Source organism: Rosa chinensis, chromosome 6, assembly GCF_002994745.2.
Source record: "Rosa chinensis cultivar Old Blush chromosome 6, RchiOBHm-V2, whole genome shotgun sequence".
NCBI classification, from domain to species: domain Eukaryota; kingdom Viridiplantae; phylum Streptophyta; class Magnoliopsida; order Rosales; family Rosaceae; genus Rosa; species Rosa chinensis.
Window position 1 is genome coordinate 67464413 of NC_037093.1, and position 18916 is coordinate 67483328.

An 18916-nucleotide genomic window follows, 5' to 3' on the forward strand; every position below is an offset into this window, starting at 1 on the left:
TAGAGCTATTTACGGCGTGCTTTAAAAGTGCGCCGTAAATGAGATCCTATCTTGAGTTATTTACGGCTTGCATTGATAGCACGCGTTAATGTAGTATTATGTAAAGGTTTTTACGGCATTCTCTGATTGCACGTCATAAATGGGATGATGTATTTACGGCGTGCATTAGTTTGCGCGCCGTAAATGGGATGAGCCATTTACACCTCTGCCCGCTCAAATTTTTAGCCGAAACTTGAACTTCCCACTTTTTTTTTGGGTGAAAGGAAATAAAGGTTCCCATTGAAAACAAACCTCTCTCCTCTCAGACGCCCAACAAGAACCTCCAGCTATCTCTCTTGCAAAATCTCCCTCTTGATGTCGAAGCAAAAGCCTATCCTCCCGCAATTGCAGTGGGTAAATTTCTCTGTCATCTGCATACCAAATTTGGGTATCGGATTTCACTTTTTAGGGTTTCTATTAGATTGGAGATTAACATGCATCGCTTCAGATATGGAGAACCTGATCTCGCTGCCTCTCTTCTCTATGCTCTTTTACTTCGAAAACCTAGACCAGATCACCCCACCATGAAACCCAAAATGAAAACCTTCACCACGGTTCTCTGTCTTCCTCGTCGCCTTCTATACCATTCTCTCACTCCCCTTCCTGTCACCACGAACCCTTATCTAAAACCATATACCCAAACGCCACTTTGTCATCTTATTCTTGCTGCTCTGAAAAGTTAATTTTCTAATACTCATTTGTCTAGTGTTTGATTTCTAACTAATTTTAGGTTTTGTTTTATCTGCAATTTGGGTGTATATTTGCAGTGAGTGATGGAATTACTTGAGCTTTTACTGTTGATGTTGAATCTCTGTTTAGTATTGTGTCCCTCATGTGGGATTCTAGTGATAAATTGCGTGTTTGGAATCTTGTTTGGGCTGCAGGAGTTTGGCTTTTGATACAGTTGGTTTATTGTGTGTGCATTTATTCGCTTGCTATCTTTCGACTTCCACCGGACCTGTGGCTGGGACTCTGTATCTGTCGACGGCAAGAATCGGTTTTTGTAGCGACCGACCGTTGACTTTTACTGCTCCGTCTGGACAATCAACTTGGAGCTACTACAAGGTAACTACTAATTTGACTGATTTTGTGGATATTGGTTTTTGGTATTTGAGTAAATTGATTGAAAATATCTGTGTTGATGAACAGGTGATGATACCTATGATGAATGTAGGGACAATGAATCCTGTGGTGATTACAGAGATCCCGACGCTGGAGAAGTACCTTCAGATTGTCACCACCGATGGACATGATTTCTGGTTTATGGGGTTTGTTAACTTTGAGAAAGCTTCGCATCATGTACTAGACAGTGTGTCGAATTTCAGAGCAGTTGGGACCAATGAAGTGCAACCTGTTCTTGCTTAGAAGATGAGGTTTCATTTTGAATCGTCCTATCTTGGTTTCAAGGTCTGAGTTCAATAGGTTTGCTTTGATTTTTGTGATGCAAATATTGTACTATAGTAATCACGTTTATCTGATTCCTGTAGTTCTTATATCCTCTGCTTCCCTGTATTTTATATAGTTATTATATACACATTCCATGCATGTTTTAATTGAAAATTTTAGTTCAATATATATAGTGAATTTCCGCAAGATAGAAGATTCAAGTTGATTCTAAATGAGAGAATGAAAGGACATGAGAAAATTTTCTATATATTACGTTAGAATCACATAATGTTCCTTGAAATACAAAAACTCTTCCCCTTATTTATCTAAATCATTTTGTAAATGTTGCACTCTACTATCCCAGAACAACCAAAACCACTCATCATAGAAATTCAAGAACTGATGCATCTATTTAAAAGCAGCACGTGTGCACCAGGAAGCAGCAGCAAAGTGCAGCCAAACCGCAAAAAATGTAGACAAGAGAGGCAGGGGATCAGCAAGTAGTGAAGAAGAACGAATTAAGGAGAAGCCACAAGTTGATTGCCTCATAGAAAAAGTTGATTGTCTCATAGAAATGATAGAGTACTGGTTCACATGAATTAACCAGTTAGTAGGTTCATTTGGCATATTTCACTTTTTAAAGCTCATCTAACCACATTATTGTTATTATAGTATTTTTTTACTTTTGTTCATTAATTGGTCTTGATCTTGCAGGTGTGAAAAGATTTACTTGTCTTTGCTACTGATTTTGGCTTGGAAATCACTTGCTATAAGGGTATTATATATAAAAGGTACTACACTGGACATGACCTTTTTCTTGAATAAACTATGAGGACATTAAATTCTCAGTTGAATTCTCAACATGTTTAGTGCCTCTGACTATCTATCTCGTGTGACTTCTCAATGCATGGGGTATGATCACAAATGCTTTGAGTCACATTTGATGACCTATGAAACATGAAGTACTTTTCTCTTCCTCTCTCAGTCAAGCTTGGGGAGCAGCTTAAGTTTCTTCCTAATCAAATGAAAGGTAAAGTATTTTATCTATACAATTACAACCATGTGATAATCCTCATCTTTTGTCTATTTTGCTGGCAAGTTGACATATATATGTTTGTTAGGTATGTTCTTGTTTTCAGTTTTTTTCTTCTTTTTGTCTTTTTTCGTTTCACTATTATTGATTCTCTTTATCATGGCTGAATTTTGCTTCCATTCTAACGACAAGGTTCTCTATATTTGATTTATGCTTTCAGATATGTCCTCTATATTTGTGTAAAGGTGAGTTTGTTGTTTTGGCTAATTGGTTGTTTTATTAAGAATAAATTTTGAACCGAAAGCAAACTATAATTTTTGTGCAGTTGATCATCGCTCCCATCTTATATTGTATATTCTCTTGTAAAAAAACACAGAACTCCTCTATATACCATGGTGCCAAACTATTATTTGGAAGACACTATGGTTACCACAAACTTTAGACTGGGAGTTCTTTTGGATTTAGTTTGGCTTTCAGTCGGTGCTCTATTTTGGCTTTGCTTATGTGTTTGGATTGCTGGTGCATTATGTCAAACATCCTACATAACAGCGGCTAGATTGCAAATTTTATTCATGGAAGGCCAGATATCCTAATAAAGCCTCACCCCTGCAGTTGGTAAATTATTTGCTTCAGATATCCCAATAAAGCCTCTTACTGCAGTTGGTAATTTTTGTTTATCCGATGGGTTCAGCAATTTCTAACTAACGTTTGGTTTACTAGCTAGATAAGTACCTAATAGTTTGAAACTTTATATGAGCAGGTGGAGGGGGTGAATGGTTTGGTTTCAGAACTTCTTGTTGTAGCAGCGCAGAAGAAAGCCATGCTTGATGAATGTGAAGCACTGCTGGCTTCAGCAGCAGCTATGCATTGTTTCAAATTTTGTTTGGTCTTTTGCTTACTAGAATTTAGGGACAGGGGTTTAATTGATTGATGTAATGAATTCTGCTAATACATTTCCAACTTTTACTTTGTAAATGAGATTCATTATAGTGAGGGTAATATGAGTATGATATTTGAACAAAAAGTTTTTTTTTTTTGTTTGAATATACCTCATTTATGGCGCGCAGTGTGCACCATAAATAGGAATTTAGTCATTCTTTTATGGCGTGCAGTGTGTGCCTTTAATAGAATGTCTTTTACGGCGTGCAATGTGGGCCGTAAATGACCTAAATGACATTTGTGGAACTACTTTTACGGCATGTTAATTGTTCTTTTATGACGCATTTTTGCACGCCGTAAAAGACATGGGGTCTTTTACGGCGTGAGCTTTTACGGCCTGCTTTTGTGCGCCTTAAATAGGTTTTTACGACGCACATGGTGGGTCGTAAAAGACCAGTTTTGGCGTAGTGGAATACCCAAACCATCATCAATTTGGCATAAAATTTACAAAATTGATATACTGAACATATAGATCTAAAAACTGAATAGTCAAGATACCAATATGTGATTGAAAAGTAGGTCCAACAATAAATCCCTTAAACATGCCAATTTTTTTTGGCCATTTAAAGAGATTGCTTATTAAATAAACTTTTTTTTATCACATATCGGCTTGATCATTCAGTTTTTAGGTCTTCATAAGTAGATAACTTCTGCAAATTCGGCCAAAGTGATAATCATGAAGGTATCGAATTAGATCAAATCAATGAATGAACTAAATATGTTCAACATGAACCGTTCATGTTCATAATGATAATCATAATTGTGAATACCTTAACTATAATTAATTTGGTTGATAATTTCTAGAAGTGATATACTCATGGAGACCTAAAAACTGATCAGTCGAGATGTTGATATGTAATCAAAAAGTGAGTCCCATAAAAAATCTCTTCAATGATCATCAGGATAGGAGGAAGACCGAGCTAAAATTTGACTAAAAAATTACTAGCATTACTAAAAATGCTCTTAGTAGTTCTCAATAAAATTGTTTAAGCAAATCTAACAGGATTGGTTGGTTGAAAGGAAGAATGCTATTACTTTTAATTTTTCTATATAAATAAAAATGGATAACTGAAACTCATGATATGATTGGGTCATGAGAATATTACCTGAAGCACCTCACTTATATCAATGGCTATAATGTTTTTACTATATAAATTAGTCTCTAGCATGCTCTTCTTGCGTATGATAAATGACATTTTTATTTTATTGTTTTATATAATATAAATGGTAAAGAAATAAAAACATGAGTGTTTGTATTGGGAACTCTAAATTTGCTCACTTGACCTCACTCTATTATCAATTATTAAATGACATATATAACCTACTATAAAATGACTATTAAGGACAATAATGATACCAAAAAAATATTATATTTATTTTATGTAAACTTTCCAATTCAATAATATTAGATTGTATTCTTTATTATTTTCCTTATCTATTTTCATTTTCCAATTTCACTAGATACTCATTAAAGCTTTCATATATATTCAATAAGAATTAAAAATATGAGTAAGATCATGTGACATAAAAATGTATGATATATATGTTAAACGCATATTGGTGAGGAAAAACAAAATAAATCCTATTATGATTTATGAACTAAATCTAAGTCTATCTATTATATTTGCAAAATAAAAGGAAATAAAAAAAGGAGCTAGCTAGCAATAAAAAAATATTTAAATAATTAATCATGAGGTACAAAAAATAGAGAAAAAAATAAACATTAAAAAAATGATTTCTTCATATATCTTTTTTGCACGGCTAAAATAGAAAAAAAATTATAAAAAAATAGAATAGTTCATATTATTTTCTTATTGATTAGAAATTAATTCTTGAAACTCAATATCTTGTGTTTGGTTTTTTTATTTTTATTGGAAAAGAGATTTATGCATGTTGTTTGATTAAGAAATGTATATGTAATTAAGATTTATAGAGTAATCAAATAATTGAAAAGACTAAGTATTTTATTTTAAAGATAATAATTTGTTTGCAAATTATATGAGTGAGGTTATTTGAGGAACTTTAGTGAGGTTTAGTGAGTAAATTTAGTATTTGAAAATTTGATAAGAGGTGCAAAAAGCATAGAGGTTAAGTGAGTAAATTTAGAGGTTCCAATAGCAAAACTCTAAAAACATAGAGAGAAGATAGGTGGGTAATGACCAATTAAGTCTCACTTTTCCTTAAAACAAGAGGAAAACTCCCTCTACGCTAGGGTCTCTTTTTACGGTTGAAAATTTTGGCATAGCCGTCTTACGTCCATGATGGTAGAGGAAGTTTCAGCCCATGGTTGCTGCTCTTACATTAATCAATGACAATGGGAGGGTACCTTTCGGTATTGCTGGCTCGTCTATGATCTCTAGCCACTCCTATGTAGTTGGGAGACTCCTTTCGCAAAAGTCATGGCTACCATGATTAATGTTTGGGGCTTGAAGCAGAGACTCTCCATACGAAATCAAGGTGACCGTTTCATTATGAGATTTAATAAGGAAAAGGAAAGGGACAAGATCTTGTTTGGGGGGTCGTGGTTCTATGGTCGATCTATGTTGGCGCTAGCGACTTATGATGGTTGTTGTGAGGCGGAGACGATACCTACCCCAGCGATCCTGGTTTGGGTGGAAGTGCTCGGTCTTCCTCCTATCCTGATGATCATTGAAGCTGTCTCCATGATCGGTGCTTCCCTTGTTCAGGTCCTTCAATTGGACAAATCAAACATCAGTAGTGGTCTGAAGGCTAGGGTTCGCATCTCTAATTTGATCTTGACACCGGTGATGCAAGCTTATCCTCCAATGCTCTTTGAGTTCTGGACCGGAAAATCAGGTGCTTCTGCTAGGGTGACGTTCAGGTATGAAAAGATGGTTGGCTTTTGTAGGGTCTGTGGCTTGTTGAAACATTTGGATTCCGCTATGCAGGGGCACCAGACATGTCCGAGACCCATGTGGTGGTTGGAATGCAACAATAGCCAGGGAGTTCGAAGGCGAGCTATTCTTCTAACCTTAATGCTAGCCTTCACCATGTTGGACAAGGCCAGGTCAGGTTCTGTGCCTCATGTTTCCGTGAGGCCACTTGTGGGCTGCAGCGAGTCGGCAGCGATTGCCAATCCCTTCGTCTCCTTTGGCTTTGTCCTCTGTGTGCCTTGTGTCTCAGCAATTGATCTGACTAAGCAACTGGCGCATCTTCGCCCCCAAACGGCCCTCCTTAATTATAATCCCACCTCCCCCATGCCAGTCTGCGGTGGAGAGAGCGGTGGTTAGTGGGAGCAAGAGGACGGCTGAGACTATGAAGATGGTTAATGTGATGCCCCAGAAATTCGTATTTACTTTCCGAGGATTTTCCGGAATTTAAATTGTGGGTATCGGACGTTTTCGTGGCTCGTGGACGGAGCGGAAGTGTTTTGGACGAATTTTTATTCGTAAAGTGTGGAATTAGGGGGGGTTTCAAGGTTGACTTTTGATACGTTGAGATTCTCCAAAAACTTCCTTCACGAAAGTTGTAGAGCGCGTCGATACGAGTTTGTGGACATGCGGAACGCGTAAATCGGAGTTCGTATGAGGAAGTTATGGCTATGGAAAGAAGTTTCCATTTTAGTATATATAGGAAAAATCAGAAAAATATTTCATTTTCCACTTTCCTTTTCCGGAAACCACACTCTCTCTCTCTTCTCTCTCGTCCGCGTCTTCAGAGTCGAAGTTTTTCGACTGACCCGACCCGGACCCGGTCGATCCGACCCGACGTTTCCGGCGAGCTCCGGCCATCTCCGGCGACGAAATTTTCCAGACAGGATCGTCTCCGCCGTCTGGTGGTCCCTGTGGTGTTCTCTAGCGCCGATTCTCGGTGGTAGCGGCGGTAGAAGGCGGTGCAGGTTGGTGTTTTCGGACCCGGCCGGAAAACACAACTCCGGCGACTTCATGGCTTCAACGATTCCTTGGTTGAGCTCAGAGCGGCCTCGTTGATCGATCCTTGGTGGTTGTTTGGATCGATTCACGTGAAACTTCGATCAACTCGGATTGGATCACTGTTCACGGCTTGTGAGGTAGTTTTCGATCCCTTAGGCTTGTTTTCTGACTTCGATCCAGTTATGAGAATTCACAAGCATGCTTAGATGAAGCTTTTTGATGTTGGGAGTTTTGTGAAATAATGTGTTTTTGGCCGGCGGCGGTGCGCCACCGCCTGTGGTGGCGTTCCGGCGGTGTTCCGGCCATGTATGGGACTGTTTCTGGTATTATATGTCTTCTACTCGTCGATACGAGCGTTTCGATATATAATATGCAAATTTTGGAGTTCGAATGGATTTGTTATGATTTTTGCCGTTTCATATCGGTGAATTTATTTGATCCGTGAGGATTCGAGCGTTCGATCGACTTGTGGTTTGGTCACATCGATCGTGGGCGTATTCCAGAGACTTTGGGAGGTCTCGGATGTGGTTTCGCCTCGATTGGCACCACTTTGGAGGATTTTAGTTCAAAACAGGGGTTTCGAACTTAAATCAAATATAAATCGTTACTAAGTTGGAACCGTATGTGATTAGGTACTTGACGAAGTATTTGAACGAGTTGTTGGTGATAGTTTGGTTCGGTTCTGTATTGAAGACGCAGCAGGAGTTCGAGGTGAGTAATCTCACGAAGTTCATATCACGAACGGGTTCACCATACTGTTTTGAAAGTTATTTAGTTAACTGCAAACTATAGATGGTATTAGTGACATTTATGAGTAGGTGACTATGTGTGTACATATATATATATATTATGGGATGTATATATATACATACGTATTCATGTATTAGTTGTGGATTTGTGAAACAATATGCATGAACGATGCTTTTTATTGTTTTGGGTTGTGGCTTTTGGAAAACAATTGGTGGGAAATGGTATTTCTATTGTTTTGAAAAGTGTTTGAGGATTTGAGAGTCACAGGTTGTGATTTCTCCTTTTGAATTGATTTAACGTTTTGATCTAACGACCGGTGGTCTGAGGATTTGAGAGTCACAGGTTGTGATTTCTCCTTTTGGGTTGATTTAACGTTTTGATCTGAGGGTCAGGTTGACCTAAGGATCCGGGGTTGCAGGTTGCATCCTCAGGCAGCATATATCGTAAGGTTGAACCTTGGCCGAGGTGACAGGTTACGATATATTCAGTTAGAGCTCTAGTCTGTCTGCCATCGTACTTTAGGGATCTAAGTAGGTTACTTAAGACTCCTGGGTACATGTTTTGTCCAGGTTGGACCGATTTGATGTTTTGTCCAGGTTGGACCGATTTGATGTTTTGTCCAGGTTGGACCGATTTGTTGTTTTGTCCAGGTTGGACCGATTTGTTGTTTTATCCAGGTTGGATCGATTTATCATATTCTACTTGTTAGGTTAACAATGGGTATGATTTATTTGTGTTGATGCTTTGTCCAGGTTGGACCTATTTGCTGTTTTGTCCAGGTTGGACCTAATTGCTGTTTTGTCCAGGTTGGACCCAATTATTGTTTTATCCAGGTTGGATCGATTTATCATATTTGAATTGTTAGGTTAACGATTTATATGATTTTGTCACGGTGTGACTTTCGTTGTTTCTTTTGGGAAAAGAGTATTGTTTTTGGAAGCATGGTATGTTTTCCTTATTCGCGAGTTGAAAGGTTTTCCTCGTTTTTGGCGTGAGTTGTGCATGTGTGATTTGAGTTACTCATACGGGCTTGCAAAAGCTTACCGGGTTTGTTGTGTGGCAACCCGGTGCACCATTCCAACGGTGTAGGGGTTAATCCTGCAGGTTAGGATAATCGCGCTGAAGCTGAGGTAGCGCCTTTGCAGCTTTACGGTAGGAAGCCAATTTTGTGACTTTACCGTTATAAGGACTTCCGTTGTATAGTTACTCTGAGTAGCCTTTACGTTTTATTTTGTTGTTGACAATTTAATTCGTAAGCTTGTGTAATATATAACTCTTTGGAGCGAGTGTATATTAACTTTGGGGGTTCAGGGCATCAATATGTGTGTAAGTTAAGGGAAAAAGATTTCAGGTATTTCGTATTGATGACTGGACGTTCACGCATATATAATTATGGGTTATATATATCGATTTTCATGTGTGTAAAATCAGGGGCGTGACAGTTTGGTATCAGAGCGTAAGGTGCATATTTGGTGACAATCAATACTCCTCGAGTGATGGCCCGTCTGCAGCGGATCCCCATCTGATGCTCTTCGGTATTGATATAGTCATTGGGTATGCAATGAGTGTTGGAATGTGAGTCTTCAGGGTAGTGTTGGCTCAGTGAATAAGTTGTAGGAGCTTAAGGTAGCTTCTAGGAGTTATAGTCTTTTGAGGAATGAGGACCTTTAGATTTAACTCTTGTTTACGTAGGGGATAGAATTGTATCTTCTGACGTAGTGTGTGGTTGATTTGATTGATTGTTGGCTTAATTTGTGTAATGGAACGCTAGTTGAGAATCTAAGCATGAGGATGTAGTCACCAGTTGACTTATGTAGGCACGATATGGAAGATTAGGGAATTGATGACCGTGAGTGTGAGCTATGTGTATATCGTGTCTAAGTTATGGTGACTGATCACAGATGGTGATCGATATTGAGTCACAGACGGTGACTGATCACAGATGGTGATCGATATTGAGTCACAGACGGTGACTGATCACAGATGGTGATATATTGAGGTCACAGATGGTGACTGATCACAGATGGTGATATATTGAGTCACAGACGGTGACTGATCACAGATGGTGATCGATATTGAGTCACAGACGGTGACTGATCACAGATGGTGATCGATATTGAGTCACAGACGGTGACTGATCACAGATGGTGATATATTGAGGTCACAGATGGTGACTGATCACAGATGGTGATCGATATTGAGTCACAGACGGTGACTGATCACAGATGGTGATCGATATTGAGTCACAGACGGTGACTGATCACAGATGGTGATATATTGAGGTCACAGATGGTGACTGATCACAGATGGTGATATATTGCGTCACAGATGGTGACTGATCACAGATGGTGATATATTGAGGTCACAGATGGTGACTGATCACAGATGGTGATATATTGAGTCACAGATGGTGACTGATCACAAATGGTGATAGATATTGAGTCACAGAAGGTGACTGATCACAGATGGTGATATGTATTGAGTCATAGAAGGTGACTGATCACAGATGGTGATATATATTGAGTCATAGAAGGTGACTGATCACAGATGGTGATCGATATTGAGTCACAGACGGTGACTGATCACAGATGGTGATATATTGAGGTCACAGATGGTGACTGATCACAGATGGTGATATATTGCGTCACAGATGGTGACTGATCACAGATGGTGATATATTGAGGTCACAGATGGTGACTGATCACAGATGGTGATATATTGAGTCACAGATGGTGACTGATCACAAATGGTGATAGATATTGAGTCACAGAAGGTGACTGATCACAGATGGTGATATATATTGAGTCATAGAAGGTGACTGATCACAGATGGTGATATATATTGAGTCATAGAAGGTGACTGATCACAGATGGTGATATATTGAATCACAGATGGTGACTGATCACAGATGGTGATATATTGAGTCATAGACGGTGACTGATCGCAGACGGTGATCAAGGCAGGAAATAGGTAATCACGTCCTTGGCCGGACGAGTGGTTACGATGTCAGTCAGAGTTCTTGTCTATCTGCCAGGATAGTTTATGGGAGTAACGGTCGAGGTTGCTGGAGACTCATAAGTATGTAATTATAGGAGAATTCCGAGAGTATTCTTCCTTTATTGTCTAGATGAGACTTGATTTGCTTCTTGATGGTTAAGTTAGCAAATAGAACATTGTCACAGCGGTGATTTATGTTTTCCTTTAGATGGAAAGGTTATGGAGTGCTAGATGGAATCATGGTTGCATGGTTTCCTCAAGCTGATGTGTGTGCGGATAAGAAAGTACCTTATCTAATTCTGCTTGTGTGCTAGAATAATGTGTGATAGTTGTGTACTTCTTTCCATGTGTTGTGTTGTGTTGAGTTTTGTCTGTTGTCTATAGCTAGACTTTTGAGTGTGGCATGTGATGTGATGCATCCTTCATTGTTGTGGTAGTAGGGGATCTATACCACTTTGATTGTAATTACAATGACAGGTGATGATGTGTGTGCGGGTCAGGTGGGGCCAGACCTTAGCTTGATTTTGTGTTCCCAGGTTGGGTAGACACTTATTAAGTTGTGATGCATAGGTTCGAGGTGAGTTGAAATGAAGGTTTCATTTTCAATTCTTGTAATGCAAGGTTTGCATTATTGATGATATGATGCAGATACTGTTGTGATAACAGGATTCTGGACTCTTGTGTGGTCTGTAATGTGGTGCTACAGCCACAGAGGCTTTGTTAGATAGTGTACAAGGATGAGATCCATGAAATGTTTGGGTTACCACCAAGTGGTGTGGTAAAGATTCCTAATGTCGTGATACTAGGTAGGGTACCTGTATCCATTAATGAGCTAGGATATTGTACAGCGAGGTGAGAACAGGTTGTTGAGGAATGAGAATTGGATGTGGGGATGATTTATACGTACTGTGGGAGTGGTACGTTTAAATTTCGGGACGAAATTTCTTTAAGGGGGGTAGAATGTGATGCCCCAGAAATTCGTATTTACTTTCTGAGGATTTTCCGGAATTTAAATTGTGGGTATCGGACGTTTTCGTGGCTCGTGGACGGAGCGGAAGTGTTTTGGACGAATTTTTATTCGTAAAGTGTGGAATTAGGGGGGGTTTCAAGGTTGACTTTTGATACGTTGAGATTCTCCAAAAACTTCCTTCACGAAAGTTGTAGAGCGCGTCGATACGAGTTTGTGGACATGCGGAACGCGTAAATCGGAGTTCGTATGAGGAAGTTATGGCTATGGAAAGAAGTTTCCATTTTAGTATATATAGGAAAAATCAGAAAAATATTTCATTTTCCACTTTCCTTTTCCGGAAACCACACTCTCTCTCTCTTCTCTCTCGTCCGCGTCTTCAGAGTCGAAGTTTTTCGACTGACCCGACCCGGACCCGGTCGATCCGACCCGACGTTTCCGGCGAGCTCCGGCCATCTCCGGCGACGAAATTTTCCAGACAGGATCGTCTCCGCCGTCTGGTGGTCCCTGTGGTGTTCTCTAGCGCCGATTCTCGGTGGTAGCGGCGGTAGAAGGCGGTGCAGGTTGGTGTTTTCGGACCCGGCCGGAAAACACAACTCCGGCGACTTCATGGCTTCAACGATTCCTTGGTTGAGCTCAGAGCGGCCTCGTTGATCGATCCTTGGTGGTTGTTTGGATCGATTCACGTGAAACTTCGATCAACTCGGATTGGATCACTGTTCACGGCTTGTGAGGTAGTTTTCGATCCCTTAGGCTTGTTTTCTGACTTCGATCCAGTTATGAGAATTCACAAGCATGCTTAGATGAAGCTTTTTGATGTTGGGAGTTTTGTGAAATAATGTGTTTTTGGCCGGCGGCGGTGCGCCACCGCCTGTGGTGGCGTTCCGGCGGTGTTCCGGCCATGTATGGGACTGTTTCTGGTATTATATGTCTTCTACTCGTCGATACGAGCGTTTCGATATATAATATGCAAATTTTGGAGTTCGAATGGATTTGTTATGATTTTTGCCGTTTCATATCGGTGAATTTATTCGATCCGTGAGGATTCGAGCGTTCGATCGACTTGTGGTTTGGTCACATCGATCGTGGGCGTATTCCAGAGACTTTGGGAGGTCTCGGATGTGGTTTCGCCTCGATTGGCACCACTTTGGAGGATTTTAGTTCAAAACAGGGGTTTCGAACTTAAATCAAATATAAATCGTTACTAAGTTGGAACCGTATGTGATTAGGTACTTGACGAAGTATTTGAACGAGTTGTTGGTGATAGTTTGGTTCGGTTCTGTATTGAAGACGCAGCAGGAGTTCGAGGTGAGTAATCTCACGAAGTTCATATCACGAACGGGTTCACCATACTGTTTTGAAAGTTATTTAGTTAACTGCAAACTATAGATGGTATTAGTGACATTTATGAGTAGGTGACTATGTGTGTACATATATATATATATATATTATGGGATGTATATATATACATACGTATTCATGTATTAGTTGTGGATTTGTGAAACAATATGCATGAACGATGCTTTTTATTGTTTTGGGTTGTGGCTTTTGGAAAACAATTGGTGGGAAATGGTATTTCTATTGTTTTGAAAAGTGTTTGAGGATTTGAGAGTCACAGGTTGTGATTTCTCCTTTTGAATTGATTTAACGTTTTGATCTAACGACCGGTGGTCTGAGGATTTGAGAGTCACAGGTTGTGATTTCTCCTTTTGGGTTGATTTAACGTTTTGATCTGAGGGTCAGGTTGACCTAAGGATCCGGGGTTGCAGGTTGCATCCTCAGGCAGCATATATCGTAAGGTTGAACCTTGGCCGAGGTGACAGGTTACGATATATTCAGTTAGAGCTCTAGTCTGTCTGCCATCGTACTTTAGGGATCTAAGTAGGTTACTTAAGACTCCTGGGTACATGTTTTGTCCAGGTTGGACCGATTTGATGTTTTGTCCAGGTTGGACCGATTTGATGTTTTGTCCAGGTTGGACCGATTTGTTGTTTTGTCCAGGTTGGACCGATTTGTTGTTTTATCCAGGTTGGATCGATTTATCATATTCTACTTGTTAGGTTAACAATGGGTATGATTTATTTGTGTTGATGCTTTGTCCAGGTTGGACCTATTTGCTGTTTTGTCCAGGTTGGACCTAATTGCTGTTTTGTCCAGGTTGGACCCAATTATTGTTTTATCCAGGTTGGATCGATTTATCATATTTGAATTGTTAGGTTAACGATTTATATGATTTTGTCACGGTGTGACTTTCGTTGTTTCTTTTGGGAAAAGAGTATTGTTTTTGGAAGCATGGTATGTTTTCCTTATTCGCGAGTTGAAAGGTTTTCCTCGTTTTTGGCGTGAGTTGTGCATGTGTGATTTGAGTTACTCATACGGGCTTGCAAAAGCTTACCGGGTTTGTTGTGTGGCAACCCGGTGCACCATTCCAACGGTGTAGGGGTTAATCCTGCAGGTTAGGATAATCGCGCTGAAGCTGAGGTAGCGCCTTTGCAGCTTTACGGTAGGAAGCCAATTTTGTGACTTTACCGTTATAAGGACTTCCGTTGTATAGTTACTCTGAGTAGCCTTTACGTTTTATTTTGTTGTTGACAATTTAATTCGTAAGCTTGTGTAATATATAACTCTTTGGAGCGAGTGTATATTAACTTTGGGGGTTCAGGGCATCAATATGTGTGTAAGTTAAGGGAAAAAGATTTCAGGTATTTCGTATTGATGACTGGACGTTCACGCATATATAATTATGGGTTATATATATCGATTTTCATGTGTGTAAAATCAGGGGCGTGACAGTTTGGTATCAGAGCGTAAGGTGCATATTTGGTGACAATCAATACTCCTCGAGTGATGGCCCGTCTGCAGCGGATCCCCATCTGATGCTCTTCGGTATTGATATAGTCATTGGGTATGCAATGAGTGTTGGAATGTGAGTCTTCAGGGTAGTGTTGGCTCAGTGAATAAGTTGTAGGAGCTTAAGGTAGCTTCTAGGAGTTATAGTCTTTTGAGGAATGAGGACCTTTAGATTTAACTCTTGTTTACGTAGGGGATAGAATTGTATCTTCTGACGTAGTGTGTGGTTGATTTGATTGATTGTTGGCTTAATTTGTGTAATGGAACGCTAGTTGAGAATCTAAGCATGAGGATGTAGTCACCAGTTGACTTATGTAGGCACGATATGGAAGATTAGGGAATTGATGACCGTGAGTGTGAGCTATGTGTATATCGTGTCTAAGTTATGGTGACTGATCACAGATGGTGATCGATATTGAGTCACAGACGGTGACTGATCACAGATGGTGATCGATATTGAGTCACAGACGGTGACTGATCACAGATGGTGATATATTGAGGTCACAGATGGTGACTGATCACAGATGGTGATATATTGAGTCACAGACGGTGACTGATCACAGATGGTGATCGATATTGAGTCACAGACGGTGACTGATCACAGATGGTGATCGATATTGAGTCACAGACGGTGACTGATCACAGATGGTGATATATTGAGGTCACAGATGGTGACTGATCACAGATGGTGATCGATATTGAGTCACAGACGGTGACTGATCACAGATGGTGATCGATATTGAGTCACAGACGGTGACTGATCACAGATGGTGATATATTGAGGTCACAGATGGTGACTGATCACAGATGGTGATATATTGCGTCACAGATGGTGACTGATCACAGATGGTGATATATTGAGGTCACAGATGGTGACTGATCACAGATGGTGATATATTGAGTCACAGATGGTGACTGATCACAAATGGTGATAGATATTGAGTCACAGAAGGTGACTGATCACAGATGGTGATATGTATTGAGTCATAGAAGGTGACTGATCACAGATGGTGATATATATTGAGTCATAGAAGGTGACTGATCACAGATGGTGATCGATATTGAGTCACAGACGGTGACTGATCACAGATGGTGATATATTGAGGTCACAGATGGTGACTGATCACAGATGGTGATATATTGCGTCACAGATGGTGACTGATCACAGATGGTGATATATTGAGGTCACAGATGGTGACTGATCACAGATGGTGATATATTGAGTCACAGATGGTGACTGATCACAAATGGTGATAGATATTGAGTCACAGAAGGTGACTGATCACAGATGGTGATATATATTGAGTCATAGAAGGTGACTGATCACAGATGGTGATATATATTGAGTCATAGAAGGTGACTGATCACAGATGGTGATATATTGAATCACAGATGGTGACTGATCACAGATGGTGATATATTGAGTCATAGACGGTGACTGATCGCAGACGGTGATCAAGGCAGGAAATAGGTAATCACGTCCTTGGCCGGACGAGTGGTTACGATGTCAGTCAGAGTTCTTGTCTATCTGCCAGGATAGTTTATGGGAGTAACGGTCGAGGTTGCTGGAGACTCATAAGTATGTAATTATAGGAGAATTCCGAGAGTATTCTTCCTTTATTGTCTAGATGAGACTTGATTTGCTTCTTGATGGTTAAGTTAGCAAATAGAACATTGTCACAGCGGTGATTTATGTTTTCCTTTAGATGGAAAGGTTATGGAGTGCTAGATGGAATCATGGTTGCATGGTTTCCTCAAGCTGATGTGTGTGCGGATAAGAAAGTACCTTATCTAATTCTGCTTGTGTGCTAGAATAATGTGTGATAGTTGTGTACTTCTTTCCATGTGTTGTGTTGTGTTGAGTTTTGTCTGTTGTCTATAGCTAGACTTTTGAGTGTGGCATGTGATGTGATGCATCCTTCATTGTTGTGGTAGTAGGGGATCTATACCACTTTGATTGTAATTACAATGACAGGTGATGATGTGTGTGCGGGTCAGGTGGGGCCAGACCTTAGCTTGATTTTGTGTTCCCAGGTTGGGTAGACACTTATTAAGTTGTGATGCATAGGTTCGAGGTGAGTTGAAATGAAGGTTTCATTTTCAATTCTTGTAATGCAAGGTTTGCATTATTGATGATATGATGCAGATACTGTTGTGATAACAGGATTCTGGACTCTTGTGTGGTCTGTAATGTGGTGCTACAGCCACAGAGGCTTTGTTAGATAGTGTACAAGGATGAGATCCATGAAATGTTTGGGTTACCACCAAGTGGTGTGGTAAAGATTCCTAATGTCGTGATACTAGGTAGGGTACCTGTATCCATTAATGAGCTAGGATATTGTACAGCGAGGTGAGAACAGGTTGTTGAGGAATGAGAATTGGATGTGGGGATGATTTATACGTACTGTGGGAGTGGTACGTTTAAATTTCGGGACGAAATTTCTTTAAGGGGGTAGAATGTGATGCCCCAGAAATTCGTATTTACTTTCCGAGGATTTTCCGGAATTTAAATTGTGGGTATCGGACGTTTTCGTGGCTCGTGGACGGAGCGGAAGTGTTTTGGACGAATTTTTATTCGTAAAGTGTGGAATTAGGGGGGTTTCAAGGTTGACTTTTGATACGTTGAGATTCTCCAAAAACTTCCTTCACGAAAGTTGTAGAGCGCGTCGATACGAGTTTGTGGACATGCGGAACGCGTAAATCGGAGTTCGTATGAGGAAGTTATGGCTATGGAAAGAAGTTTCCATTTTAGTATATATAGGAAAAATCAGAAAAATATTTCATTTTCCACTTTCCTTTTCCGGAAACCACACTCTCTCTCTCTTCTCTCTCGTCCGCGTCTTCAGAGTCGAAGTTTTTCGACTGACCCGACCCGGACCCGGTCGATCCGACCCGACGTTTCCGGCGAGCTCCGGCCATCTCCGGCGACGAAATTTTCCAGACAGGATCGTCTCCGCCGTCTGGTGGTCCCTGTGGTGTTCTCTAGCGCCGATTCTCGGTGGTAGCGGCGGTAGAAGGCGGTGCAGGTTGGTGTTTTCGGACCCGGCCGGAAAACACAACTCCGGCGACTTCATGGCTTCAACGATTCCTTGGTTGAGCTCAGAGCGGCCTCGTTGATCGATCCTTGGTGGTTGTTTGGATCGATTCACGTGAAACTTCGATCAACTCGGATTGGATCACTGTTCACGGCTTGTGAGGTAGTTTTCGATCCCTTAGGCTTGTTTTCTGACTTCGATCCAGTTATGAGAATTCACAAGCATGCTTAGATGAAGCTTTTTGATGTTGGGAGTTTTGTGAAATAATGTGTTTTTGGCCGGCGGCGGTGCGCCACCGCCTGTGGTGGCGTTCCGGCGGTGTTCCGGCCATGTATGGGACTGTTTCTGGTATTATATGTCTTCTACTCGTCGATACGAGCGTTTCGATATATAATATGCAAATTTTGGAGTTCGAATGGATTTGTTATGATTTTTGCCGTTTCATATCGGTGAATTTATTCGATCCGTGAGGATTCGAGCGTTCGATCGACTTGTGGTTTGGTCACATCGATCGTGGGCGTATTCCAGAGACTTTGGGAGGTCTCGGATGTGGTTTCGCCTCGATTGGCACCACTTTGGAGGATTTTAGTTCAAAACAGGGGTTTCGAACTTAAATCAAATATAAATCGTTACTAAGTTGGAACCGTATGTGATTAGGTACTTGACGAAGTATTTGAACGAGTTGTTGGTGATAGTTTGGTTCGGTTATGTATTGAAGACGCAGCAGGAGTTCGAGGTGAGTAATCTCACGAAGTTCATATCACGAACGGGTTCACCATACTGTTTTGAAAGTTATTTAGTTAACTGCAAACTATAGATGGTATTAGTGACATTTATGAGTAGGTGACTATGTGTGTACATATATATATATATATTATGGGATGTATATATATACATACGTATTCATGTATTAGTTGTGGATTTGTGAAACAATATGCATGAACGATGCTTTTTATTGTTTTGGGTTGTGGCTTTTGGAAAACAATTGGTGGGAAATGGTATTTCTATTGTTTTGAAAAGTGTTTGA

The 18916-nt window shown here is 40.3% G+C and overlaps 1 protein-coding gene across 25 annotated transcripts; it reads left to right on the top strand.

Annotated features, from left to right (window-relative positions):
- The first annotated feature begins 253 nt into the window (after positions 1 to 253).
- On the top strand, positions 254 to 3451 carry LOC112173239 (GEM-like protein 5). 25 transcript variants are annotated; one of them, XR_005801281.1, is made up of 6 exons: positions 254 to 393; positions 924 to 1104; positions 1189 to 1446; positions 1790 to 2703; positions 3008 to 3121; positions 3219 to 3451. XR_005801281.1 is itself a non-coding variant. In XM_040507866.1 (4 exons), exons 1-3 carry the CDS (start codon positions 355 to 357, stop codon positions 1402 to 1404), a joined length of 432 nt encoding a protein of 143 aa, XP_040363800.1. In that variant the 5' UTR covers positions 256 to 354; the 3' UTR covers positions 1405 to 1446; positions 1790 to 3451. The 25 variants fall into 25 exon arrangements, 5 of the variants coding, with proteins under 5 accessions (XP_040363800.1, XP_040363796.1, XP_040363797.1 ...); XR_005801278.1 differs by having other exon boundaries at positions 1790 to 2455; positions 2679 to 2703; positions 2835 to 3451; XR_005801282.1 differs by having other exon boundaries at positions 1790 to 2216; positions 2389 to 2455; positions 2679 to 3451.
- Positions 3452 to 18916: the final 15465 nt, after the last annotated feature.